Source organism: Malurus melanocephalus, unplaced genomic scaffold (assembly GCF_030028575.1).
Source record: "Malurus melanocephalus ecotype Western Australia unplaced genomic scaffold, MMel_1.1 scaffold_10, whole genome shotgun sequence".
In the NCBI taxonomy this organism is placed as follows: domain Eukaryota; kingdom Metazoa; phylum Chordata; class Aves; order Passeriformes; family Maluridae; genus Malurus; species Malurus melanocephalus.
In genome coordinates, this window is record NW_026623242.1 from 5,081,636 (window position 1) to 5,108,916 (window position 27,281).

Consider the following 27,281-nt stretch of genomic DNA (forward strand, 5'->3'; position numbering starts at 1 on the left):
TTTTTTTAATGCCTTCCACACTGCTTACTTCTACTGAAATTCTTAGCCAAAGTTTCCACTTTTCCTTTCCCAGGACAACTATTATTCTGAAATTAATGAGCCTTCTCCTGACAACCACACAAAAAGTTGTCTGAAGTGMACATGGCTGAGATGTGCTGGTACACGTTTCAGGCAGCCTGAACCCACGACACCTTCTTCTGTGACCCAAGCAATCTGCCAGTTTTGCTTTGGGTGTTTGACATCCAGTGTGGTTTTCTTGTTAATGCGGCTACTGCAAAAGTCCTCCAGAGAGCTCTATATTCTGCCTGTTTTCTTCTCAGGTCCCCAGAAAGCCTTAAATGCCTAACCAGGGACAGTAACTTCAACAATAAATATAATGGACTTCTCAGTTTGAGGAACCCACAGAAAAATTAAATGTTAAGAGATTAGTCCATAATGTACACTTTTTCTGCTTTTATTCAGGGTTTAGTTTTTCGGTTGCTCTTTTTCCTCTCAACATCAAAATATTTAAACCTATCTTAAAATTTTTTCCTGATTTTTAATAAAATTTTTACTGCATATAATATTTCAGAATTAGCCGCTGATTTTAAAAAAGTRAAATGTTGCCCCTTCGCATTATTCCTCTTTCCCCATATCTAAATTATGCAACAATAACAACACAAAATTTATTAATACATTCTCTCTCCTCTAAGCTGAAGTTTGGACAAATTTATTACTAGCCAAGTAATAAATACTATCCAGCATTTCAGCTGCCTTTCATGCATTTGAATGTACTTTCACATATAAAAGGCACTCACTACTGGAAAACATTACAGTTTTCTGATTCAGAAAAGCATTTAAGAGCATTAAAAAGGCATTTTCCTGCATAAAAACTAACAACAAAAAGCACAACATCAGAAGGCATGACAAATTTAGAAGAAGCAGTTTAACAAATACAGAAATACATGGAAGATAAAGACTGGTTGAGTTCAAGGTGTTAGAGAGTATTTCAGAAGGCTTCTGTTATTATTTTCAAGTTTTTCAAAACCTATTTTCAGATCTTACTTCAGGTAAAAACCTTGCTATCATTTTCCATGAGAAGATAGATCTCTCAATAAAGATGAAGTATTTTTGGCACAAGCACAGGCACTATAAATGTTTCTATCTCCCCTGCATTTATTTAGATCCCTCACTGGATTATTAATAAACTTGTGCAAGTCCTTCATACGGAGTCTAGATACAGWGGTACAAATTGGCTGACATCTTGTCTTATGTAGAGCAGGCTTGTAAATCTTGATTTGTGTGGCAGAAATCATAAATGATGACTCTGAATTTGATGGGGCCAAAACAATGGGATCCTGCACATCCTTAGTCACCTTTCAGACTACTTGTAAAAGAATCCTAAAGCTTGCTTCRTGACTAGAAATTGTGGAGCAGGAATTCATGACTGCACATAGAGACTGTAGAGCAAAAATGTTCCAACCTCCCAGCCAACTCTTCCTGGTGAACTACGGCTCTCTTCAACATCACTATTTTTACAGTTATTTAAATATGAACACACATAACTTCAGTCTACGTTGCCAGACAACTTTTCTCTCATAGGAGTCATAGGGAACTACTTTTGTCATTTTGTGCTTTTAGCAGCTACACACAACAACATTGAGTAAGAATGCATTAAAAAAAATTAATCAGGACAACACAAAACCATAATTTATAATTTGAGAACACTCTCTTGTTCTGCAATCCACTGGCAAATGCACATTTCCCAAATTTATGTGACTAGAAATATATAATCTCCTAATTTTTAACAACTTCTACCATTGTTTAGAATTCCTACAAACTATTGCAAGAAGAAAACATAAAGCAAGTGTGGATGGGAATGAAGCATAAATTTTCTCATCCAAGACAATTATTTGTTGTTTTATAACTGTCCAGCTCAGAAGTGTAATTTGAACTTTAAATCCTAAAGCCTATTGGCAACTCCACAGAATTTGGAAAGATGCAAGGAGACAGGAGCAAAGTAAGTCTTGAGGTTTCATGCTTATGGCTTCAGCTCAGTATCATCAGAATCTGTTCTGGCTACACTAAGGCACTGAACTAAAATGAAACTTATCGCACACTAAATCCTTCCACCTCCAATTTAATCCAAGTATGTTTTGCTCTCTTTGGTGTGGGCACTGGAAAAGCTTACCCTATCTAGCAGCCTATTTGAGGCCCCCTGTGTCTTTCCACATTATCCCATTCCATAAAACAAACCACCTTACGCTCTTTCCAATAAGCTGTAATTTCTAAATTCCTCACTACTTTGGTAGTATGGATAATATCCCCTAGTCCACATATTTCGATCTTTGCTCCATAATAAAAGCAGACATGCTAAAAGAACAGAGGTTATGAAGAAACGGGATATTGTTTTATGTTTTATGTGTTAATCGGTTAAAGGGTTAATCATGCTGATGCTTATTTGGTCAAATCCTGGCTTCAGCATACACTGAAGCAAATGAGTCAGTTCATGCCTCTTGACATTACTGCTTACATTGCCTGACTCCTGACTCAATAAAACATTATTTTGGACCCAGAATTAAACATAACTAGTAACTCTGCAACAGCCAAACCCTGGAAGTTTGCATATCTTCAGGTCAAAATCATGAAGCATAAATTTCTCTAAGTCAGATCTCCCAGTAAGTATAAACTTTAAAATGTAATAAATCCTAAACTACTTAGGAACAAACTTAATTAAAGAAATACATGAGTATGAGGTTAATGTGCCATATAAGCCTCCACCAGCCAGTAAAGCAGTAAAACTGGTTCTCACAACTCTTCTCATTTGCTAGAAATTATAATACAAGCATGAAACAAAAGATAGCAAAGTGATGTCGAGCAGCCACACACTGCACGAACATTTTAGAGTASCACTGGCAAGAACTGTTGCTTTGAAATTTAAATCAAAGGGGTTTTATTCATATTTAGGGCATTCCCAATGGCATGTAGGCAAGTGATCTCTTTCTAGTCAACTAGGAGACAGTTTTCTGTGAAATGGGTGAAGTAATTAACTGCAGTTAAGAGAATAAGAGTTGGCTTCCAGCTTCTGGAAAAACAAAGCTGCAATAGGAAGCTGTCCTTCAGAAGCAGTTTTTCCATAATACTTTACTTTTTCTGGCAATGTTTGGAGGGTATTTCCTGGTCTTTGACAAAAAATATCTGTACTCTGACACTGCTGAACACTATGCAGTAAACTGTCCATACAGACCAGAGTATACATTAGCACACTTCAGGAAAAAGTCAGCTTGGACGGATACAAATCATTCTGATGCCCACAGCAGTGTTGAGAAGGCAGCTTAATGAGAAATGAAAAAACCAAGGCCATCTTTACAGACTCATCTCATTATACTTCATTTAACGACTTGTCATGGTTTTACTCGGTCCGATCTTTGGTGATGGGAGGATGGGACTAAGAAACCACAAAGATGGCTCCTGTGAGGAAGTTCTGGAAGCTTTCTCCTTCTTCTCCAGCAAAAGGAGCCCTACCCCCTGTGTTTTAGAGCCAATCCATTGTGGCTCTGAGGTTGATGGACAGGCTGTCCATCAGGCCTGGGCCAATTGCACAGGTTGGTTACACCTCTGTGATGATGTATGGTCTTGTACTTAAGAAGAATTCAAAACAAGATAGGGGCRGCCCCCATGTAGTTTTTTAGGTTGTTAGTATTTAGTTTTAGTATCATGCACCGGGGAAAAACAGAGCAGGAGGGTGAAGAGATGTAAGAAGAAAAATGGAGACCCAAGATCACAGTAAGGAGCAGATGAGATGGATTGCTGTGCTGTTGCCGTGGTTCTTGAACATGGAGAAAACAAGCTGTTCTCGAAAGGACTGTTTCATCAATGAGAGACCTGTATAGAAAAGAGAGCGACCTTGCTCTGAGTGAAAAAAACCCCTGGCCTTTGAGGACTGGATTGAACTGATCAGGAGCCAAAAAGGGGGAAGAGGCTTGCCCCCCCCCCCACCCCCCCACCCCCCATGACATTTGAAGCGAGTTGATGCTAAGAAGAAAATGTGTTCTGCGGGGAGGAGGAGATACCCCCGCCTTACGTCCTTACGTCTGAAGTAAGTGGATGCTTAAAAGAAGCTGTGTTCTGCCAGGAGATTTGTGATAGTGGCCCTACGCCGCCGAAACAACGCAGTTTGGCCTTGAAGAACATTCTTTCCTTTCTCCTATGAGGTAAAGAAAAGAATCCCTTGCCACCAGCAGTTATACACTGACTGTTTCTTGGGAAAAGACCTTCCACAGCTTGGAGCTGTAAGAACACTACTCCTATGATGTTGGACGACAACYGTAATGAGTAGTTTGATCTATGTTAGACTTTCATTCCTGTCCCCTATGTGTGCGGGAAGACATGGGGGGTGGAGAGGGAGGACCTGGGAAAGAGATGGGTCCTGGAATAGATAACAGGTRTCTTAAAATGTCCGTTTTTATTTTTTCCTTCACCTTGTAAATTTTTCCCTATCTTTGTTCCCCTCCCCGGTGCCATAGTATTGTTAGTAGTTTGTAGTAATAAATCTATTTTGCAACTTCAGTTATTTAGCCTGTCTGACCATTATCTGGAGCACATACGTATCTTTCTCTCAATTATGTTATGTTACCTGAAAGCCATACATTTTCGTGATAATTGGGCTTTTGCTCTCCCTTCTCCCTCTCCGATGGGGGAAAGGAGGGAAGGAGGGAACRTCGTGGGTGCAGTGCTTTTTGGCTTTCAGCACAGTCCAAACCACGACACCAGTGAATCTGTTCCTTTCATCTTCCTGATGACATTGGAAGTTACAAGAGTATTTTCACTTCCCACAGAGGTGGAACAGATATAATCCAAAGAAAGGGAAACCCTTTTAGCACAAAATAATACATCTTAATCTTGAATAAAAGCAATTACCAGTCTGCACTGGGATCCTTGCGCTGGATTACAGCAGATAGCCTGTTCTATAGCTACTGAATTCATTGCATAGCTTTCAAGGAAATGTAAGAACATTACAAACAAGAAACTACCAACCAACATGTCTATACCATGCAATGGAGTTTGGTGAACAAACTGTGGAGGCAGCAACCCTTCACTGTCCAAGTAAATAGTATCACCCAGCACCACAATCTTGAGTCCTAAACATATACATAGAATGGTTACTGTTAAATGCTGAATTTTGGTATTCCCTAATTGGTGCTAACTGCACAATTTTAATAGACACCTTTTACTGTAATTTCTGCACTTAAAAGTTACATATTGTGAGTACACACAATATATAATAGACCCACAGGAAAGTATGGGTCTATTACCTACAATGACAAAAAGATCTTCTGAAGATCTTGGTGTTTCTGTTCTCCAGACAGACACAGACAGAGGAAATTATATATAAGCTGCAATTGTACAATCTACTAGCCCACACAACACATAGAGGTACATTCATTTCCTCAAAATGAACAGGGATGCACAGCAGTTCAGAGGAGACATTCAATGAAGAAGAGGGTAATCAGCAAAACTCAGCTCCAATAGCTTCTTTTACCAAAACCTAAAACAGCAGAATGAGACTTTTGGTTAGGGAATTTTTCCAGCTTCATAGAATAAAAAGAAATTAAACTGAGCTACTGTGATGCTGCACAGGCACATTGTGCCTTCCACTTGAGCATCACTTTAGCACTGCTGAGTAGGTGTGTGCCTACTGCAGACTCCTCTCAGGCTTCCTGCTGAGCCCCTGCTTTACTTTCCCTTTGAACAGGGACTATTTACATACCTTTTAAAACTAAAACGTGCTGTCGTCCATTTTGAATGTGATTGCCACTATTTCATGCAGAAAAACAGCTTTTATGGTTGCTAATGTTCTGGTCCGTCTCTTACTCTGCCACCAAAAAAGGCCTGAAAGACAAAAACAAGGCTGCACCTGCATGGACCTCCACAGGTCTATGCCAGCTCTGTCAGTACTGCTCTCACTGCCCCACAGGGCAGGGGACAAACAGACCTCACCCTGCCATCCTCCTGGCTGCAATCCACTACAAAAACACAAGCCTGCTATTTACTGCAAGAATTTCTCTGCTGATTCTGAACGAATCAGCCTGAATCCCAGCCTCATGTAAATCCTCCCATGTGATGCAGCCATGTCAGCCTCTGCTCCTTGGAAACACGGAAAGTAGGGTGTGCCGAGGGGAATGGAAATCACTAAYATTGAAGTAACAGATTTAGAGGTCTGCCCCTACAGGGTTCCTGCAGCCACAGCACATCCTAAGAGCATTCAAACAGTCTGTTGGGCATTTGAGGGGCATAGCAAACAAGAAGGGAATTCAGCACGAATGTGAAGAGTGAAAAAACATCACTTGGTGGTTTTGTGATGTTAAAAGTTGMAATAAAGTACACTGGCAGCTGTCACAGTTCTTCCACATTAAGATCAGCTAGAATGGAATTAAGATGATTTTACTGACATGATGAAAACAGAACATCCAAGCTCTCTACAATATGCTAGACTTTGATGAGTTCACAAACTTGACAGCGAATTGCATTGGGAACTCATTACTCTGCCTACTGCAGTAACAACTAGGGAAGCCCAGAACTGATCCCAGGACTCTTGTCACACAATCCAAAACATACACAAGCCAAATACATGGCAACAACACTCTGTATATAGATGGAGTTTACAGCTGGAAGAGACTAAGGCAAGGATTGGAAAAAGAAAAGCATTAAACACAAGCAGTGAGTGTCTCAGATGTAGCAGAGTAGATAGGAGTCAGTTCAACCTGATTTCACTCCAATACTTTAATTTCAACCACTGCATACTGAAAGCAAGTATTCTWCAGACATCTCAGGCAGTCAGGACCAGAGTTCATAGCTCCAGGCATGCAACAGTGGTTTCCTAGAATATCTTACAAGGGTCAGAACACCTTAATATCACAAGTGACCTTTACAGAAATCACAGAGAAATGTCTCCAATTTAGCTAAACTGATTTGCAAATTAACTTACTGACATCAGAGACAGCCTCTAGTGCATTCTGTTATGTGTGGGAAAATGGGTTTGGAAGCCAAACTAAGCTAAATGAGTACTGGGCACTCTTTAACTGATTGAAGCATAGTCATAGAAGCTTGCTGCAAGGATTTAGGCAAATCAGCTTCAGCAAACAATTCAGTGAGAACAGTGCTAATTCAACATTTAGGCAACAAATACAATTTTCACTTTGCACTTTGCTTAGTTCTCAGTAGTAGAGCTTATGGGAAAAAAAATGCATTCCAAAAAAGTAGAGAGCACAAATGCCCATTTCAGTCACACATATAGCAGGATTATATTTAAAACACTCAAAAGAGAGTTTACTGAGTCCAAACGAATAAATCTCCCTCAGCTATTTTTAATCATCAAGGCCCGTATCTCAAATTATTAAAAAGATGGGTAACTTAAGATTCCTAATATTAGGTACACTGATTGCACCTCCAGGCCACGCAGCTGTGTCTTCATATACCACAAAATTTGAGAATTTTTCAGGCAGAACTTGTGTAGAGGATTCTGTAACAGGGATACAACAGATCTGCAGAAAGGATTAAAAATTAGATGCAGCTCTCCCTGCAGTTATAAGATTGTTAAGTCTAACTGTGTTTGAAAATAAAGTAGCATTGTTCATTACATTTAACAGTTCTGAGCTTTCAGTCTATAAAATTTATGGGGTTTTTAAACATTGCTCAATAAAACAGAAAAGGGGAGTATGGACTCTAACCATTTATTCTGTAGTACAGGACCTGATATCTAAGCTCATGAGATGCATCACAAGCTCTACAGATACAAAGACCCACACTTATGGGAGGAATCCTTGCTGACAAATCTTTCTACAGAGGAGAAATGGGTTACCTAAATTTAGATTCCTCAAATGATAAGGAAAAAAAAAAAAAGAGGGAAAAAAAATTAAGCAGAAAAACAAGTGAATTACAGAAAGTAGAAAATAGCCCAAAGAAAATTAGTTTGTTCTGAAAATTAACAAATTCATGAAACAAAGATGATGATGATTCATATACTTGAATTTTAAAAAAAATCTGAATTTAGTGCAGAAATGGAACTGTTTCTGACTGTGCATATATAGGCAGAGTTTTCTTTTCCACTATTATCAATAAGGCATTCTAAAGTGAATCTGTGATGAAAGATGTCATAAAATCATCATTCACACATGGTTGTTCCATTTCTTCCTGTTTGTTCCAAAATAATTCAAAGTTTGGCACTTTACTTGCCATCACTTATACTTCAGGAAAAGGGGTATAACAAATCTCCAAGCTTCATTTTTTATTTTTATTGCTCTTCGTCTCCCTGTGTCTTTGTCTTAATTGAATGCATACATAAGTATCTGAAACCCAGTAATAAAAATGACAAAAATGCATCCTAGAAGCAGAGTACTTTTTTTTTTTTTTTTTTTTTTTTTTTTGTGGTGAACTTATAATGTGGCAAATAGAAATGTTTTTGTTATATATAGTGCTTATGATTTATAATGTCTTTTTATACTCACAGCAACAAAGAAGAGGTGGCTTGCTTCATCATTCCGTTGACATGCCTCTCTAATTCTGCCACTGCATAACAAAGTCCTGCTTGTACGCAGTCCAGAGCTGGAAATCCTTTGCTTGGCTGAAGGAGTCTTACATTATTTTGAAGAGGAATTTCAGAATGAACTGTTTCTGCTATGGATTACTGCCACACAAAAAGCAGAATCATCATCCTTAGCATCAATGCTCTTTCAACAACAGCGCTAAAAAAGGTTTTGAGAGGGAGAAAAAGCCTTCATTTAAGTGCATCAGCTCAGAATGTATAAGACAGTCCCTTGAGGATAATTTTATCCACGGCCATTTTGTAAAAACTAAAATGTTTTAAAATTAAAAAATAAAACTCTATGCCACTAAGTGGTTTTTCTGAACTTCAAATATTAAACATTTATCTTATTAGCCTCTCTTCTTCTTACATGACCTATTTTTTACTTTCCTGTGAACTGAAATAAAAAAACACTCAAGTGTTCAGTTTTCTTGAAATTTACTGTATAAATAATATTCTTATTATGGCTACATACAGGTAGACACTTAGATAGTTTTGCCCAACACAGTTAAACTGCTGTGCCACATTATATATTTTCAGGCATTTAACTTCAAAATCCCTTATTTCAAAAGCTACAGATACTGTAGCATGTTTGATAGAGAGTTATACACAAGCACAGTGTCAGGATTGTGAGATATGGATTCTCCAGAAAATAAAAAGCAAATGTAAGTACAGGATCCCATTCTAAAACCTACAGAGGTACACATAATTTTTGCCATTCAGATAAATCTTCCGAGAGATTCATGCTAAACTCATAGATTTTATATTTTGCTTTTTAAAAGTAAAGAACCAACTGTATAATTGTACCTAAGAAGACTGTAGCTTTGCACAAATGGGCACTGAGGCTTCTCCCTGCCCTTCTCCTTCTCCTTCCCCTACCAACATTTTATTCTAATCAGCTGAAGAATTCCCAAGGACTGTGATAAATGCAAATATTTCACTCTACATAACTGTTAACATGTATTATTTYTTCCCCAGGCAGAAGACTAAAACAAATCCAGGTGCAACTATAACCAAAACAACCTACATTTCAGGGCATCACCAGTTCCTAATTTCTGAAGCCTTATTTAATTTATAGTCTTCAAACAAAACACTCCTCCCCACCCTCACTCTTCACCATTCTTTTTAACTGCCATTTCAAATATATAATTTTTCTTCATCATCCCCCAATTTGATTTTTCCTCTAAGATCCTCTCTTCTCAAGATCTTAATGTGTTTTTTGCAGATTGGTCTCCTATTCATAGGTGCACTTCAATCCTCTAGCACGCTTAACTCATCAATCTGACAATACTTCGTCCAGTATTCCCTGCATATTCTAGGAAATCCTTTCCTGAATCAGCGARTGCCAGACTAATACAGGAAGCAGTGTGCTTCTTTCAAGCACAAATAGCCTTGATTCAACAGAACAGTACTATCAACTCCAATCTTTACGAAAAGCAAGGTATTTAACTTGATAAAAATTGAAAATACTTTCATTCTTAAGGGTTTTCACACTAATAAATATCACAGGCATAAGGAGGACCTTCCTAAGAACTAGTGCCAAACTCAGTTTAAAATGCACTGCAAATTATTATAATGGCTACCAGCTTGTAGCTTTTTCAGGGTCAAATTAGTCACTCAATGCCAGCAATTTGCAATGACAACTAGGAATACACAGAACTATTTTTTCATGGTAAACTCCTATGAAGGTTTGGGATTTTTAAAGTTATGTGGTGAACATGAAATCAGATCTGTCCTACATTCCTGGTTCAGAACCAGGTTGCCAAATTCAGAACAATGCACAACAGTACATGAGCAAAAGAGAAAGCATATGTGACACACATGAAGTTATAGTTCTGTAAATTTTCTCTTGCCAAATACTTTACAGTTGGTTTACTGCTTGGGAATGTGCACTGAATTCTAAATAAAATGTTATACGTTGTTTTAAGTTTTGACATTTCTTTGTATTAGGACTCAATGCTGAAATCCAGCCCTGCGTTACACAGCTATTAATGACACACTAGAGAAGAATTTTTCAAACCTCAAAAGAAATCYCCCAAACCCAGCCTTCCTCTGTCAAGGGTATAGGCAGGCATCCCTTCAGGTAGAAAATGAAACTGAGCTCACTTGTTTATCCTGCAACTTATTTATTCCAAAGGAATTAACTGAATGAAGAAATTGCTTGCCTATCCACGATCAGAGCAGACTTAAGGCTTGCCAACTGCTGTCTTCTGGAATTAATTCAGCCAATATCGTCACACGCTTTAAGCACATCCTGAAATCTTGGCCACACATAACTAAATGTTAGTTTTGTTTGTTTTGTTTTGTTTTTCCCCAGTAGAGAAACACCACAGTTAAACTATTAATGAATTTCCTGTAATAATTCACTACAGCTTCTCTACTAGGTATTTCCCAATACAGTAATTCAGTATAGCTTGCCCCTGTGAGAGAAAAGAAAAAAATATCAAAATAACATCATTAGTGGCCCAAGGAATCAACACTTGAATTTTGATGGCAATGCTCTTCCTCTCCATGGCTTTCACATTAGATAACAATTCACATTTCTGATCAATCAGCAAAATGTTTGGCTTTGTTTCACAATAAACTGCTAAACCATACGTTACACATCTTGCTCATGAAAATGCATTCACCTATACAGGACAAATTCACTACAGGGAAAACTTACAGCTACAGTTCTTGTACATGAAAAGCAGGACACAAAGACAAGTGATATTTCAGAATTAAGGATTAATTTCTATTGAAAAAAAACCTCATAGAAAAATTGACACTAACTCAATTACAACACTACTGTATGCTTAGCCAATAATGACCTATATAATTAAGCACAAATTATTGACCTAATAAAAAGCAGCAAAGAATAGCAACTAGCTTTCACTAATGCAAATGCTCCTGAAATATAAAATTAAGTGCTACCCAAAGTATTGATGACACTGGCCATGCCTTTGGAATACTGCCCTCTTTCTTCTTCTTTTAAAGCCTAATAAAATGCATCTCCTAGAAAGTGGCTACAGAACACAACCAAGAATCAACATGAGATCATTCAACATATTTATTATTCTAATATACTGCAGATCAAATTGACAGCAGAGCCAACTTAAAAGATTAAAAAATATTTCTCACTTTGAGACATTACATTCTCTTGTGATAGAATTTAACTGCACAGACCGAATACCAAAGGTCTTTACAGACATTCAGAGAATACTATTAAATTCTGGAAACTTTTTACTTAATAAAATTTTGGGGAAAAAAACTATGGCAGAACAATATGTACCAAATCCCACTTTAATCCGTGATTGTAAAGGTTTTTTCTACTGGTCTATGATTTTAATTCAATCTCCTTGTGTTTATAAGCAAAAAAGCAACTTTTATTAACATGAGTGAAGAATCTTCTTCCATGTAGACTTTGCCTCAGTTCACAAAAGGGTCACTGCTTTCTTACAGAAGTCAGTTTTCTTTTTTCCGTATTCTTCAGGTGTAGGATCTAAGCCTTCTTCTCTGAATACACTTTTCCAACTCTGCTCTGACAACACTATTATCAGTATATTGAGGATATCCTCTTATACTCATTACTAAATTCAAATTACTAAATTACTACAGTCATACTTTACTTCTATCATAGATCCACTNAAAAAAAAAAAAAAAAAAAAAACAGAAAAAAAAAGAAAACAGACACCACAAAATCACTATGTATGCTTTATTTTATTCAGGCACAGAAACAAACAATCCCCAACCTTTAAAAACTACCTAAGCTCTGCATTGCGCTATATTTGACAGCCACTAACAAAAATACAATCTCCTCCTCTTTTAAAACTCTGTTATTTGAGTACTACTTTTTTCAAATTTATTTTTATTTTTAAGGTAAGAGAGCATTTGTATGTTCTTATGAAGGCAAGGGTTAACCACAGGAGACAAAAACGTGGCTCTCTAGAACTCCCTATCTCTTTAGTTCCTGAACCCTCTTCATTCTCATTGTCCCACCTAGCCTGACCAAATGAGTTCACCATGGCATAATCCCTACACCACTTCCAGCTTTCACTGTATTGTGACATCCTGCATCTTCTGCTTAAATGTTGGTTTCATGGTTTCATGCTTCTCTTTAGTCAATATTCCTCACAAGAAGCAGAGATGTATGAACTTAAGTTGAACTGATCCTCTACTCCTTTCAAAAAAAGAACTAAATGAAAAAAAGACAGATAAATGAATAATAAAACAGGCTGCAATACTTCAAAGATGAAAAGTCATTGTGTGTGGTATCAGCACAACCTGATGTAAACAGGTTTTAAAAATCTGATTTTATTTAATATCCCCTTACTAGAGCTGAAAAAGAGAAAATACATCCCTGGGAGACATGACTTTCCTAAAATGTCTTATAAAATATTGTAAAGAACGTGTGTTTTGACAAACAGGAATCACTTTAATTGGCCCTGAGAGTCACCAATGAGATAGCAATTCACGGAAAATGTCTTAAGTTACGTAACTCCTTCAGGTTTCTCCCACATTTAGTGAGACAAAATTTATGATGAGTGGAACACTACTTCTGATATCAAACACAATTAATAACTGTAAGCCAATACAGTAATATATATGCACATCAAGTAAGATTAATCCATCATGGCCTAAAAATGCAAGATATTCACACAGTCCACAACACTCCACTCAAACTTAGAGTCTGGAGGTGAATTAAACTTGTAATATCAAGAACACTGAATTAAGTAATGAAATCTAGGATGCAGCCTTCTTCACTAAAATCTTCAAGGACAAATGGGGGGAAAAAAAGAAAATAAAATCTTATTGACTATCATAATTACAAGTTAGGAAGACCTGTATATTAATTTGCTTATAAATGTACATGTGTGTCTGTATATGTGCATACATCTATAMACACTCACAAATATTTGCATCCACATTAATATATACATGGATGAGAACACCTGAAGTCTGAAAGCACCAGGATCCCAAACATTCTCTCTCCTGTCTCACACTCACATTTCAGCCCCATTTCTGCAGTGCACACAGCTGTCACTGTACCTGTTTGAACAGTAGAACTGCAATGAAAAATCTAGATCTCACATTTTCCTTTAGCCTCCACTTTTTCCAAGATTCTTCCAGCCACAGAAAAGGCTTGGGTTTCTGCAGGCTACATATTACTCACAGTGTAATTAAGAAACTGTAACAATTACCTTGTTATTTTAAAACTGCTTTGCCAGTAAACAAACARAAAAGTTTGTTTATTATAATTACTAACACACACCTCCTGATCTCTGTTTGCAAGGAGCACACAAACAGCAGCAGCATAAAACAGGAGTTTAGTATTTCTTCACATTATTTTAAAAAATCAGCTCTCCATATTTGAAGAAAGCAGGTATCATTTCAAAGCGGAATGCCTTCATCTCAATAATCTGTCAGGACAGCAGTGCAAGAGAGGTTGCTTTTATGAAATATAAACCCAACATAAACTAAATCTGCACTTGTCTAGAGACGAAGGGGTACATTTCTGCTACCTAATACTAAATTTAAATGTTTTAAATGTTTGAGAATACAAAGTCGTTGAAATTTTAAAGGATTTTCTTTTCAGTAAGTTGCATTTCATTTCATTTTCAAATGAAAACTGCTAACACTTCATTAGTTACTAAAGTAATATTAACAGCAGATGGGTATCTGCAGCTATCATTGCACTTCAAGCCATAGCAAAATGATAAATTTTGCTACAAAAGCATTGGAAAGGACATTGATTCAGAAGTACTGGAATCACTAATCATTGGGTCAGTGACTGTGCAAGTTACTGAATGAAATGTAGTGCAGTTGAAGAGCGAAGAAACAAATAAGAGCCAATTCTGAGAGCCTTAAGTGACAGTTTTAAGAGACAGTTATTGCTGTCACAGCTCMAGGATGGAGGTGGGGACTGCACTGACTCACCACATTCAAAAATGTCATAACCTAGTCATTAGGGAAGTAAATTTGAAAAGATCAAAAGATCAAAGCTTCCATCTCACTAAAAGATTAAGGAAGTGGCAATTGGAGCAAGAATTTTAAGTAGATAAACCTGCAGATCATAAAAACCCAGCATCTTCCAAACCAAACAGTGAACATCAGTCAAAAGAAACACATATGCAACACAAAATATCTTTCCCAGTTTTAGGGTTTGGCTGGATATACTGTGAGAAACCAAAATAATGAAAATATGTTCTTTACTTCAGTCCATAATGGCTCATTTACCCCCAAGATGTAATTTTCCCTGTTATTAAATATTTCTTTTCAGTTTTAATTCCCCTAAATCATTTTTTCAGCTATCAAAGCACTAACTTAAAAATGCAATGACTAACCAAGGAGACCCTGTAGCTGCAATGCATCAAACCAGTTTTGTTGACTATTTGCAGGTCACCGCAACATTAGCTTCATAYGCCTGTTTTGAAGACAAATGGCAAACACAGCCATTTCTTTTCCAAGATACACAGGTATATCACTGAGGCAATCAGGAAAATAACTCTGTTCTGCTGTCAAAAGTCTTGATTCTCAAATTTGAAACTATATTCAAATAGTCTCTAATACTTAGCAATAAAATTTACTAGCCAAAAGATGAAGATGCCTATGGTGTTTAAACTAATTTAACACAATGAAGAGATAATGAGCAAAGCTGATGTTCAATACCTACATTGAAATCCTACCCTGTTTGCTTTCTACCCTAAAAARAAGTTGATGTCATTTACTGTATGCCTTTTACTGTATACACTTTCATTTTTAAACCATGAATATATGAAACAACATYATTATTAAAGGACTTAATTTTCCACTGCAAGAGAAAGAAGGCTGGAAGACCAGAACTTATTTTTTTTAGAATAGGATAGATTCTTTCAGTTGGAAGGGACATACAATAATCATCCAGTCAAATTGCTTGACCACTTTACGTCTCAATCAATAGTTAAAGCATGATTTTAAGGGCATTGCCCAAATTCTTCTAAAATATTGTGAGGTTTGGGTTATTGACCACTTGTCTAGGAAGCTTATTCCAGTGTGTGACCACTCTCTCAATAGAGAAATGGTTCCTAGTGTCCAGCCTAAACTTCTGATGCAGCTTTCAACAATTCTCACACATCCTGTCACCGGATACCAAGAGATCAGCACCGCCCTCTCCACTTCCCCTCCTGACAAAGCTGTAGAAAGACAAAGCTCCATTCCCACTGAGTTATTTATAATTTTTTTACATAATTTTGCAGACAAAGGGAAGGATGTTCAAGGTGAAATTCAGATGTGCTTGTGCATCGATTATATCCTAAAATTCAAATGAAAATCTGACAGATTTAGATCTGCAGAAGTAATAAAATTTATTTCTAGATCTAGATCTAGAACTGCAAGTGAAATAAAATTTATTTCCCAAATAAGATCAGAAACCAAGAAGACAAGTCCTGGTTCTTGTCCAAACTGTATCTGGATTAAACTTAGAATAATGAAAAATTCCTGACACAAAAAACACTTGTGTAACACTTTTGATGATATTCATAAAAACTACCCAAGTTAACTCTTTCAGATTTTAACAATGATCCTGTGAAAATGAAGATATTCCTGAAAGCAATTATTAAACATAATTTTCATTCATATTAGTAGAGGACTACTGACTGTCAAAGATTTCTCACTTGAAAAGTTCAGAGAATTTTTAAATATCTATGTAAAAATAAAGATTAATGAGGACATCTCCTTTGATATTATCTAAAAACTAAAAAAAATTATACTAAGAGATTTGTATACTTCAAAAACATTTTTACATTTTCCTGTAATAATTTTTATCTCTATATTTAAAAAAAAAAATTAAAATTCTGTTATTGCACAGGCTTTATCTAAAATACTAATTACAACGTATTTGATTACCCTCTATCTTATTGTGGGCAGCATATAAAAGCCTAATATATTTTTTGAATGTTTACAACCTGAGAAATTATTTAGGCCAACAGAGATATGATCAGAAGATTTATTCTTCCCCCATTTAGAGTGCCCACCAGCAGGGTCCTGCTGGGGATGGTTAAACCCTCAGTGTTGCAGCAAGCGCCAACACAGCCCCCTCACAGAATTGTTGGGAACTCAGCCTGTGCTCCTCATTGTGGCAACAACATGTACCCAGCACTTCACAGCACTTCGCTGCAGCCCTCTCCTTTACTCTACTCAATTTCATCTTCTTCAACGCAATTTTCTCTGCCATTAACTGAGTTTCAGCATTTGATTTCTGTTGCTGTAAGATCCCAGGTACTGTCAGATGCCTAGTACTGGAATAGCCTTGTGCTTTTATCAAAGCAAGCATTTTAATGGGGTGGAAGTCATTGCCAAAGAATCATTTCTCTTAGGGTAAGGATTAAACAATTAAAAAAGAAGTTTACTGCTGTGTATCTACTACATCTTTAGTACTCTAAAACTTATCCAAGTCAAATGTGCAATGTTCAAAGGATGTTTTACCCTTTTATAAAGACTARGCAAAGCAAAAAAATATAATTCTGTATGCTATACACTAATGAATATGTAAACACTTAAGAAACTATACTTMTTTCAGAAATAAGACTAAATCACATTGTATGTCGTATTTCATGCATATTAATGAATGTTACCACATTATTCTGCATTGAGCTTATAAGATGCTGTTCTGTTTAGCAGGTTTTGCTGGAATATATCAAAGACTCAACATCTAAGGTTTGCCTAGAAATACCAAGAAACTACAAAAGGCTGCTTGTAACAATAAAGAACTGAATTATCACACTATTGTAATAATTAAACCTACTGGTAAAAAGACCAAAACCCCAGCAACATCTCAGAATTTTCAGCTTAAAAGCAGCAGGAGGAATAACAACACATTGCTATAATACACAATTGGATCATTTCATTTTTAAGCTTCAAGGCACCACTTCAGTCAAGAAATCTGTAAAGCAAATCACAAATCACAAGAAATTGTATTTCATGTGATTAGATGGCATTCTATTTTTAACACTACTGATTAACAGATGGAAGGGGAGTTTTTCCTTCAAAACTGCATTAGTCATCATAAAGCACCAACAAAGACTTTCATTAAACATGTTAGTGGAACAAAACAAAATAAAAAACCAAAAACTTGTGATTTCATGTTCATTCTCTATAGCACTCAGACAAAATTACCATTCAGTTACATCAACATATACACGTATATATCACTATAGGGAAAAAATTGTAGCAGGTCATCACTATAACTGGAATCCCTTCTATCATGTTGATAAATAGTGCAAAGCGAAACTTATATTACTATGTCCTTGCATATTACCCCAAGTGAATATTTTGTTCACCAGCATAAATTATTTCTGACATGTGAAATATTCCCATGTTTCATCTCTTGCATCAGCAAAAAGGCTCTTTGGAAGTAAGAACACATAAATACGACTGGACAAAGATCCCCTATTTCCTCTGCATATAAAATTATTGAATAGCTTTGCTTAACATTTCTTTCATATATCATTTTTATTCCTATGCAATTACTAATTTGTACAGGAAAAGTGTGTGCTTGTGAAAGAATGAGAGTGTGTAAAAGAACTGTGTAATAAATATACCAAATAGAATAACAGCTTGATATTATATTACTATATCTGTATTTTATTTGCCTAAGTTACTCACAATTGAAAGGAAAAAACAAAAAAAAAAAAAACAACCTGCAGAAATCCCCACAAGTTTTTACACTGAATAAGTAAGTTTATGTAAACCATGCTGACAAAAGTGGGGTCTAAAGAAAAGTTTAGTAAAGAAGATTTAAACAGAACATACTGCTCCTATTGGGTGCTAAACATAGAGAGCATAAACCCTTTCTTTCCAGTTGTAGCTGAAGGAAACTGTCTTTCCCTAAGATGAGCCAAGAGTAAAGTACAGGACAAGCAGGAGTCATCTCTGGAGAAATAGAGTGCTGAAACAGCACTTCATAATGAGAAGAACTTGTTTCTTCCACCTTAAAACTACTGGACAGCACTTTTGTAGGAGATTATTAAAATATTAAAAGTTTATAGAGGGAACCCTTCCTCTTCTCTTATTCTTCTACCCCAACTGCAAGGCAACTTCATAGGAAGAGAACAATCACATTCTGCCAATGATCACTGAGGGAGAAAAGGATAGGCAAATTTCACACAAACTTCTCTTATAGTACATTAAAGTCTCTACAGTGAAGGATATTAATAGAAGGTATGGAAGTTGCCTGAGTTCTTAACTTTTTTGATTATGACTTAACACAAATTCACCAAATCAAGCAAAAATGCTGATTTCTTCACAGAGTATTGATTGATACATTTAATTTGGACCAAGTACCAAACACCTTAAGAATAAAAGGATTTTAATGATACCAGTTTTCTTGCATCACTTACTTCATATTCTGGCTGCATCACATGATGTGCATGATAACGTGATTCAACATCTGACAGTAGCACTGAAACCTGTACAATATTTATCCCAAGTTGTGAGCTATTCCTCCCACCACCATCTTAATCAGTTTGAGGACAAATTCTCATCCTCAAAGTAAACCATTTAAGAAATTTACCATTGTAAACAAACATGACAAATATTACATTCTATATTAAGAACATAAGAGAACATGGTCTGCCTGATTTTTCAACCAAAAATACTTCTCTCACCATTATTATCTTGGGCTGTGTCTAATAAGCTGATTTCCACTTCCAGTTACATGAAAGCAAATTCAACCTAAGTCCATTAACCAAATTATTTCAGAGTTACTGAAAGACAAATCTGGCTATATGCACTTGCACATACCTAATAGCATCTATTTCTGAAATGATAGGATAGATCATCACTGTGCCATTTATGTCAGAGCCATGACAAAATCCTTTTCCCAGATGARTAAGTGACAGTGAGAAGGCTGTTTTCAATGGGAAGAGGAAGCCAAGAGCTGGCTTGTTTCCATGGAAACACTAGCAGCATCAGGCAGAACAGCTGTAGAGGAAGAGGCAGAAGTTAGGAAGGCAGAAATCTTGCTGATTTTACCTCACGGATATGCCAGTATCATCACACATCATCTACACTTAAGGTAGATAAAGCTAGTTTATGTTGCATACCTTAAGCTAGAATTTCCAACTAAGACTTTTAAAAGCCAGCATGCCAGAAGTAAATTAATAATACTTACTTACAATGTGATTTAGTCAGCCATGCATACATGAAGCTACAGAGCGTATGAATACCTGTAACAGTAATGTATTGTGACTTTCGTCATTAGGAACACATCTTAATGTGTCTTTAAAAAAGACAGTTCCCATAGTATAAATGTTTCAGGAAAAATTGGTTTTCACCAATTTAATGTAATTAACTATWTTCTCATTTACAAATAAATTCAGTGCTTTGATTACCAACAAAAGGAACACCCTCTTTGAAGTTTCTGTATCAATCTTAGCTATTTTTTTTTCTATTTTCGAACAGATGACTGCCTAATAACTGAATGGAAAAATCTAAAGTATACCTGCTTTTTTCATTGAATAAAAGACAGAGTGAAGATTTCCACTTATGTATTAAAGGGCTTCCTATTTGTTAAGAAAGAAAACCTTTGCTATTCACGATTAACATATAAACATATATTCTTAGATTAATCTACCTTCACCACTCCATTCACAGTATTTCAGACTACTGCAGCAGTGTTGTTTCCACCATAAATAAAAGCTGTCTTGCATCAAAACAGGCAAGGCCCTAAAAATATAACTCACTTCAGTCATTCATAGTACATGACAGGCTTCATAAATCAAGGCTTTCTTGACAGGTATCAAAACAGGTACCTGGAGAAAATGTAAGCAAGCCACCAAATAAAGATGTAAGTTATCTCTGATAAGAATGTTCTCCAACATAATTTCTGTATCTTTAGTCTCTTGAGGGAATCTATAAAATTCTATTTTTCCCCTCTCCCATCTCACTCACTTTAGCTGATTCATCACCTCACCGAATATTCAAAGCTGGTGTATATGCAGAGGGACGCTGACAGGAATCTCACAATTTAACATCATGTCAAGCACTAGATGGGAACTTTGTACTTCCCTTCAGTAATACCACCCACTGCTCAAATACAGCTATCCATGCTACCATGAAGCAGCATCAGTATTTTTAAGAACACTTCCAAGATGTAAGTATCTTGATGCCTAGACTGCAAGGCATTTGTGGGTTTATTTGCATTGCAGTGAGTATTTACTTACAGCAAACTTGAGAAATACTTGCTAATTAGGATTTATATTTTCTTGTAAACTAAGTAATTATGATCTTTCCTAGAGATAAAATCCTTGGCAAAAGAGTTGTGCAATTTTCCTTCAGCTGCTGTGAACCCGAGTGCCAGCTCAAGTGTCCTGGGCCACGCTGACTCCTGCACTGCTTAACTCCCCAACTTGGCAGGAGCTGTCTCYTTACCCATGAAGAGATTTACAGTCTTCTCAAACCTTTAAGGGTATATAGCTATAGACTTGGTGAATCCCTGCACTCAGTACAGGAGTAACYCATAATCCTTAGGAAAAATCAATGACAAACACTAATTACCTCTTTAAACAGCATTTTTCAACTATTATTCAAAAGTAGAAAGGCTTTAAAGGTAATTAGTTTGAAATATGGTATCTGAGATGAGCACTGACATTCCAGTTCCCGCTGGACATCTGCAGACACTTTTTTAACTCAGCACTTAATATTGCCTCTCGTACTTTCTTACGAACTACTTAGATGTATCTTTGCACTTTACCAAAGCAAGCACCTGTCACTTATGAACCACTGGACACCAAAATCACTCACAGATATTAACTAGCAAAACAGTGCATATGTCCTAGTCAGGTTAAGAATCACGTGTCTGTTTCAGAGGTGTYCAAACAAACACACTGAAACATTCAGTTGCCCAGCGACTTCTTTGCCTATGACAGTACCTTATGCCAGCAGCTTTTCATATCTATGTAACAGCATTCTGTCAAATAGCCTTTTGTGAATGATCATTCCATTAAGCACAGAACAGAAGGAGTAAGGCTGTACTCTTTAATTTCATTTCACAGCCTAKGAAATCCAAAACGATAATATGAAAACAGAAATAACATTCAGACCTTACTCCGGAACTTGGGAAAACAAAGAAAGTGTTGCAGGTTTCAAAGCAATCATATATACATGGATTGCATTTTATATTTACAAGCCCAGTGTTTAGCAGATGTCGTTATCTATCAAATTGCCTGCACTAGAAAGTAGAATTTTTTTAGCATCTCAAATAAAGTAAACCTTCTTGTCAACAAACTAGTTCCACTATTTATATAACATCACTGGATGGTCTTGCTAGAATAATCTTGTGCGTGCACTATCCCCAAAGAGGTTACCATGGCAACTTATATTTGAATTTCTATAAATTTCTATTTTTAGAGATCACAGTTTAGAATAWAGAAAATCACAAATATTAAGTACCATTTCATTAACAGAAAATATCCCATCTTTATAAGCATTGTAGTTCCCAAAAAAGACACTAGTGAATCTAAATCAATAATGCTAAAAGGAAATGATGATCATAGTTCYAAGGAAAGTTTACCACTAAGAAGCCCCACCATAACCTAAGTGGTGTATGAGTCAGTAACTAACACTGTGAGGCAAAGATTGATGTTCACAGAGTTTTGTCTTGATTTCAGTAAGGCCAGGATTTCACTCAAATGTTTTTAGAGTTAGTCATCATCTCAGCTGACATAAAACAGGAGTGTATTTGCCAGAATAGTCAGAAAGTAACAGCTCTTGTTTCAGGTGTGGAAAAACGTACTGTCTCAGTTCTAAACTAAGGTTACCATCACCTTAAATTACTGAATTCAAGTGTGCTTACTAAGTGCATGCCAGTCCTTAAATACAAATTCACTTTAATGCTTTAAAACTCGCCAGAAATTCTCAAAATTGTCTCTCTACCAAAAGATCAAGTACAGATCTTTAGAAAACGAAAATACAGATTTACACGCTGTTGCTATGGTTCTGACACTGCCTTACTCAGGCTGCCTGGGTTTGAAATCAGAATAAAGTATTTTAAACCAGTTTCTAAGTTATAAAAATGTAAATAAGATATTAATATTGCCGTGTTGCAATTTCCTACTATTCTGTTAATTATAGTATTCATTTCGCAAACTTGAAATACCATTACCCAAGCCACTTACTGCTTCAGGATGATCTARTACAGATGGAAAATTTGGAAAGGAAGTGCCTACAGGTTCTGTCAAAGGCTAGGCTCAAAATCCAACTGCAAGTCCAGGATGCAACAGCATGCTACCTTCCTACTTCTCCTGGTATCTTCCGTTCAACACGTACTCCGCACTTCTCAGTTCTCCAGCAAAGTTGAGCAGAAAGATTCTCTATCGTAAAAGCCACAGTTTTGACACTGTCAGTAATTCTGCACTAGGCAGTAGGTGAAAGAAAACATGCAGGGCAATTGCTGCATACACTACAGTTTGTCAGGTAACTGACAGCCAAATTTTCTTTAGAATTCAGACAGCTAAGACGCGAGATGTGGGTATGTCACTGATGAGCAAAGAGACACTTCTGGTAGCTTTTCTTCAGAACCCATTCTTTATTAAAAACGTATTTTAAGAATCAAGTGGAGCCAGCTGTCAAGGAAAAGCATACTGGTAGGCAACCTTCAAAAACATAAACATTGGCACTCAGCAAGTGACAGTAACAACTGCGATGACTTTTACTTTCTGTTTAACTTACCTCACTAAGCTCATGGGGTGAGCGGGCAGAAACTGCATCATGCCAATTCCAGAAGTCACTAAAGYACACACTTATGCACACATCCATGAGACTACCAGGGAAATAAGTGGAACTGAACAGGAGATTACACCAACCATAACTGCACTTTTTGCAGAATGAGCTCTAGCTCTGAATACTTTGTGGAAATCCTGATAAATATGCTACAACATACTCATTGCTATTTTATAATCAAACATTTCCCATTGCAAGTTCTGTCYCGTATTGCAGGGAGGATTTGCTGGTGGTTGCTCTTCTAGTTAAATTGGAGATACCACTGCAAATTCAAAGGAATTGCAACCATTTGTTTGCTTCAAAGCCCTGGGTTTGAAAGTGAACCTGTATCACCACTGACAACTACAATAAAATGATAGAACTAAAATCCAAGTCATCAAAGTATAAAGTCATGAGCATCAAAATCTAAAACTCCTATCTAAATAACAGAAAGTCATTATGATCACTTACTGTCTTGTCCCCAGACCCTCAGTGCCTGAGCCAGTCAGGGTCACCCTGAGAAATCAATGGAGGAAGAGCCAGGGTGACCCCCTGTCATATTTACTTTGTTGAACCCGAATCACCTACCAGTGCAGACAGAGCAAAGCTGAGAAAGGGCTGAGGTCGCTCTCCTGTGTCATCCGTCACCACCTGACCCCAAACGCGAGACCTCAGGCCATCTCCCCCGGCCCCAACGCACCTCCACGCAGGAGCTCAGGGAGGATGAAGGTGCCCTGGGGCTGTTCCTGCTCACACCCACACACAAATAGGTCCATCAGTGAGTCACCCCTCCACAGCCCCAGGGGGTCACCCCAGCTCCCTTGCAGGCTTCTYGGGGCACAGCTCCCACCRCACCCCATGCACAGTCCCAAGGGAKAATGCTGGTGCAGCGGGACCCCCGTGCTGCCTGACACTGCCTGCAGATGTGGAGGGGACAAGCATCACCACCCCACGTGGACCAGTGTCCCACCTGGCAGGGGCCCACAGAAGCATAGCTTGTGAGCGCACAGCCCAAGCGGGGCGAGCTTCCCCGTGATGCCGACTCCCGCTCAGGGGCCCCCGGCCGCCCCTCGGCCTCCCCAGCCCCCGGTGGGAGCGCCGCCGGCGGCGCTTACCCTGGCGGCGCGGGAGGAGTAAGGGTCCTCGAAGAGAGCCCAGACACGGGGCTGCAGCCGCCGCCAGCGCCCGCCCTTGCCCTCGTTGGCCGCCCCCACGTCCTCGATGCCCAGTCTCTTGGCGGCCAGGTCGTCGTCGTCGCCGTCGGGGGGCGGCTCGCCCGTCAGCAGGTCGGGCGCCTCGAAGATGTCGAGGGCCTCCTCGGCGTCGCGGTGCTGGCGATAGGTCATCCAGCAGCAGGGCTCCACGTCGGTCTCGTCGATGCCCCAGAAGGCCAGCTCCTCCTCGAAGAGCGGCCCGCAGACGTCGGCGGGGCAGTGCAGCTTGCCGGTGCGGTAGTAGTTGAGTACATAGGCGAAGACCCCCGGGTGCCGGTCGAAGAAAAACTCGCTGGCGCCGCCGCTGCCCCGGGGGCTGCAGCCGCTGCCGGGCTCCGGGCAGCCTCCCGCCGGCGGCGGCGGCGGGTTGGGCGGCGGCGGCGGTTCCTCGCCGCCCGGGGACTCGCTCTGGGACTCGCAGGCGAGCAGAGCCAGGCGGGTCCCCGGCAGGGTCTTCAGGGTGCTGCGGTAGGTCTCGTGCCGCGTGCCCCCCACGTTGAGGATCACCCTCTCGTTGTCCTCGAGCTTCCCCATCGCTCCGGGTGGGACATGACTGGGGAGAGCGCGGGAGGCGGTGGCGGCGATTGGGAGGAGGGCGCGCCGGTCGCTGGGCGGGGGGCAGCCGGTCGCCGGCAGGTCCGCGGGGGACGAGCTTCTGCCTTAAACGCAAACAGAAGAAATCGAGGAGAAGCCCCCCAGGCACCACGGTAGGAGGACTATTCGCCGCGGTCGGCCTGTCCCAGACCCCGCCATCCCTAAGATCTCCCGTGGACCCGCTCTCCGCGGAGAGCCCTCCCGGCTCGGCCCGCCCCGCYACCCGCCGCCGGCCAGCTCCGCACACTCGGGCTGTGCCGCCTGCCCGCTCCGGGCASAGCTCCGGGCTGTCTCCCGCTTCCCCTGGAAGCAGGCTACTGAAATGGCACTGCTGCTGCTTCTCCCGCGTACGGATCCGCCACCGTCCCCACCCCCTTCTCCCTCGCGGGGCTCTGCGAACCGAGCTGATGGAACAGAAAGTGTGCGGTTAATTATTTAATGGGCATCTATCTTATATTATCCTAACAGCTTAATGAGGGGGAAAAAAGAAGGCATAGATATTTTTCTCTTCCCCCCACCCCCACCGTGGGAGGGAGGAAACGGTTGCTTTTTGGGAAGAATTACCAAGCACCCCATAAGCGCAGGCAGCAGTCACACCCTGGGAAAAGCTGTCTGTGTGGAGCTCGGCTCGCTACTTTCTCAGACAAATCACGAAGGCGAGCGCGCAGCTCGGGGAAGGGCAGGTGGGATGAGCCCCGCCGCGGGTCCCTCCCGCTCCCCCACAGCCCCGCGGGTTCGTCCCGCCGCCCCGCCGCTACCTTTGTCGGAGCAGCGACAGTGGCTTTTGTTCCCGGGCGGGCTCCGGCCCCAGCCGCTCTCCGTGCCGCCCTGCCAGGCTAGACTACTTGTTGTCGGTTCGGGTGTTTCTCCGCGTTCAGGTGGCTGTTTCACCTCCCTCCATGCTCAATTCCCACAGGCGTAACAGCGGCTCCCGCCGCCCGCACGGAGATCCCGCTCCCCTCATTTTACAGGGGGGACGCAGCCGTTCCACGTCGGGGCAGCGAGCGGGGACCACCGGCGAAGAGCAGAGCCATGAGCTGGGGACCAGGGCGCACCGGGGACCGGGACGGCAGTAATTCCAGTGGCGCTCTGGGGAGACGAACCCAAAGGTGAAATCGTACCTCATTTGGGGCTGGAGCTCCTCCCCGGGGCGGGGGCAGGGGCAGCCGAGCCGGCCCTCGACACCCCTCCGGTCCCGCGCTACCAGCCTGGGGGGCGCAGGGAGGCGACAGCGAAAACAAACACCGCATCTTTCCGAAAAAGGCGACACCACCTCCGCTCCTGATACATGGACATTTGGCTCACTTAAGTAAAACACGCGGGAAGGGATCGAGGCTGAGAATAGCTATTTTTCGGAGGAATGCAGAAAAATCAGCGCTAGCTACAGGTGACTGCGGAGACGAGCTGCTCAGCCCCTGGAGAGGGGCACAGAGCGCCCGCACAGCCCCGGCGGGTGGGGCAGGGAATGCGCAGGGTGCCGGGAGACCGCGCCGGCGGGGAAYGTCCCGACTTCGGGGAGCCCCCAGAGCAGCTCCTGCGCGGGCCGGCAGCGGGGGACTGGACATCCGGCTCAAGGAGAGGGGGTGCAATTTCCATGTCACCTAAGAAAGATAGATAAAGAGTAGTGGGCGCATTTCAGACTTTGTACACTGTACAGAATTTGAGGTTGGGTATGGCGGAGGGGATGGAACTTGAGAGTCCCCAACAATATATGAGGGAAACCAATGCCTATGCACTATAATATATGAGAGAGTTCAATATCTTTGTATCCAAGCCAGTTGAGTTTTTTTCTTCAGCCTACAGTGATGCCTGATTTCAGCTGGGTTGGTCAAAGGGAAAGAATCTTCTAGCCCCAAAGAGAAGATGTACAGCATGAGAGGTGAATCCCTCTCTCTGCTTCCTCTAAAGAAAAAATAGTCTTCCTCCACGCAAAGGGTATTCCCCGGCCTGAAGGAGGGCAATGAGTGGAATAATGGTATCTGAAACGTCCTCTTTCCGCATCAGAGCCTTCGGCTGGGCACTTGCTGGCGTCTGGAGGGCAAAACTCTGCTGGAAGCAATGCTCAGAGGACACTCTGCTTAGACCAGATTGCTTTAACCCAGATCTGTCTATATGTGGCATCCATGATGTAAACACAGGCTCCCAAAGCAGCAGCAACTTTAAGAAATGGGTTTTGGAAGCTTTCTCCAGATGTA

At 39.9% G+C, this 27,281-nt stretch overlaps 1 protein-coding gene across 5 annotated transcripts in view; it reads right to left on the bottom strand.

Annotated features, from left to right (window-relative positions):
• The window catches only part of KCNC2 (potassium voltage-gated channel subfamily C member 2), a 96,904-nt gene extending 71,742 nt beyond the window's left edge, over positions 1-25,162 (bottom strand). For 2 of the 5 annotated variants that reach the window (XM_057377938.1, XM_057377955.1), the window contains exon 1: positions 24,394-25,157. In XM_057377938.1, coding sequence (XP_057233921.1) covers positions 24,394-25,026 — 633 coding nt within the window. In that variant the 5' untranslated portion in view covers positions 25,027-25,157. Of the gene's footprint in view, positions 1-24,393 lie in introns of all 5 variants that reach the window. The other 3 variants (XM_057377961.1, XM_057377970.1, XM_057377946.1) reach the window with 2 other exon arrangements.
• Positions 25,163-27,281: the final 2,119 nt, after the last annotated feature.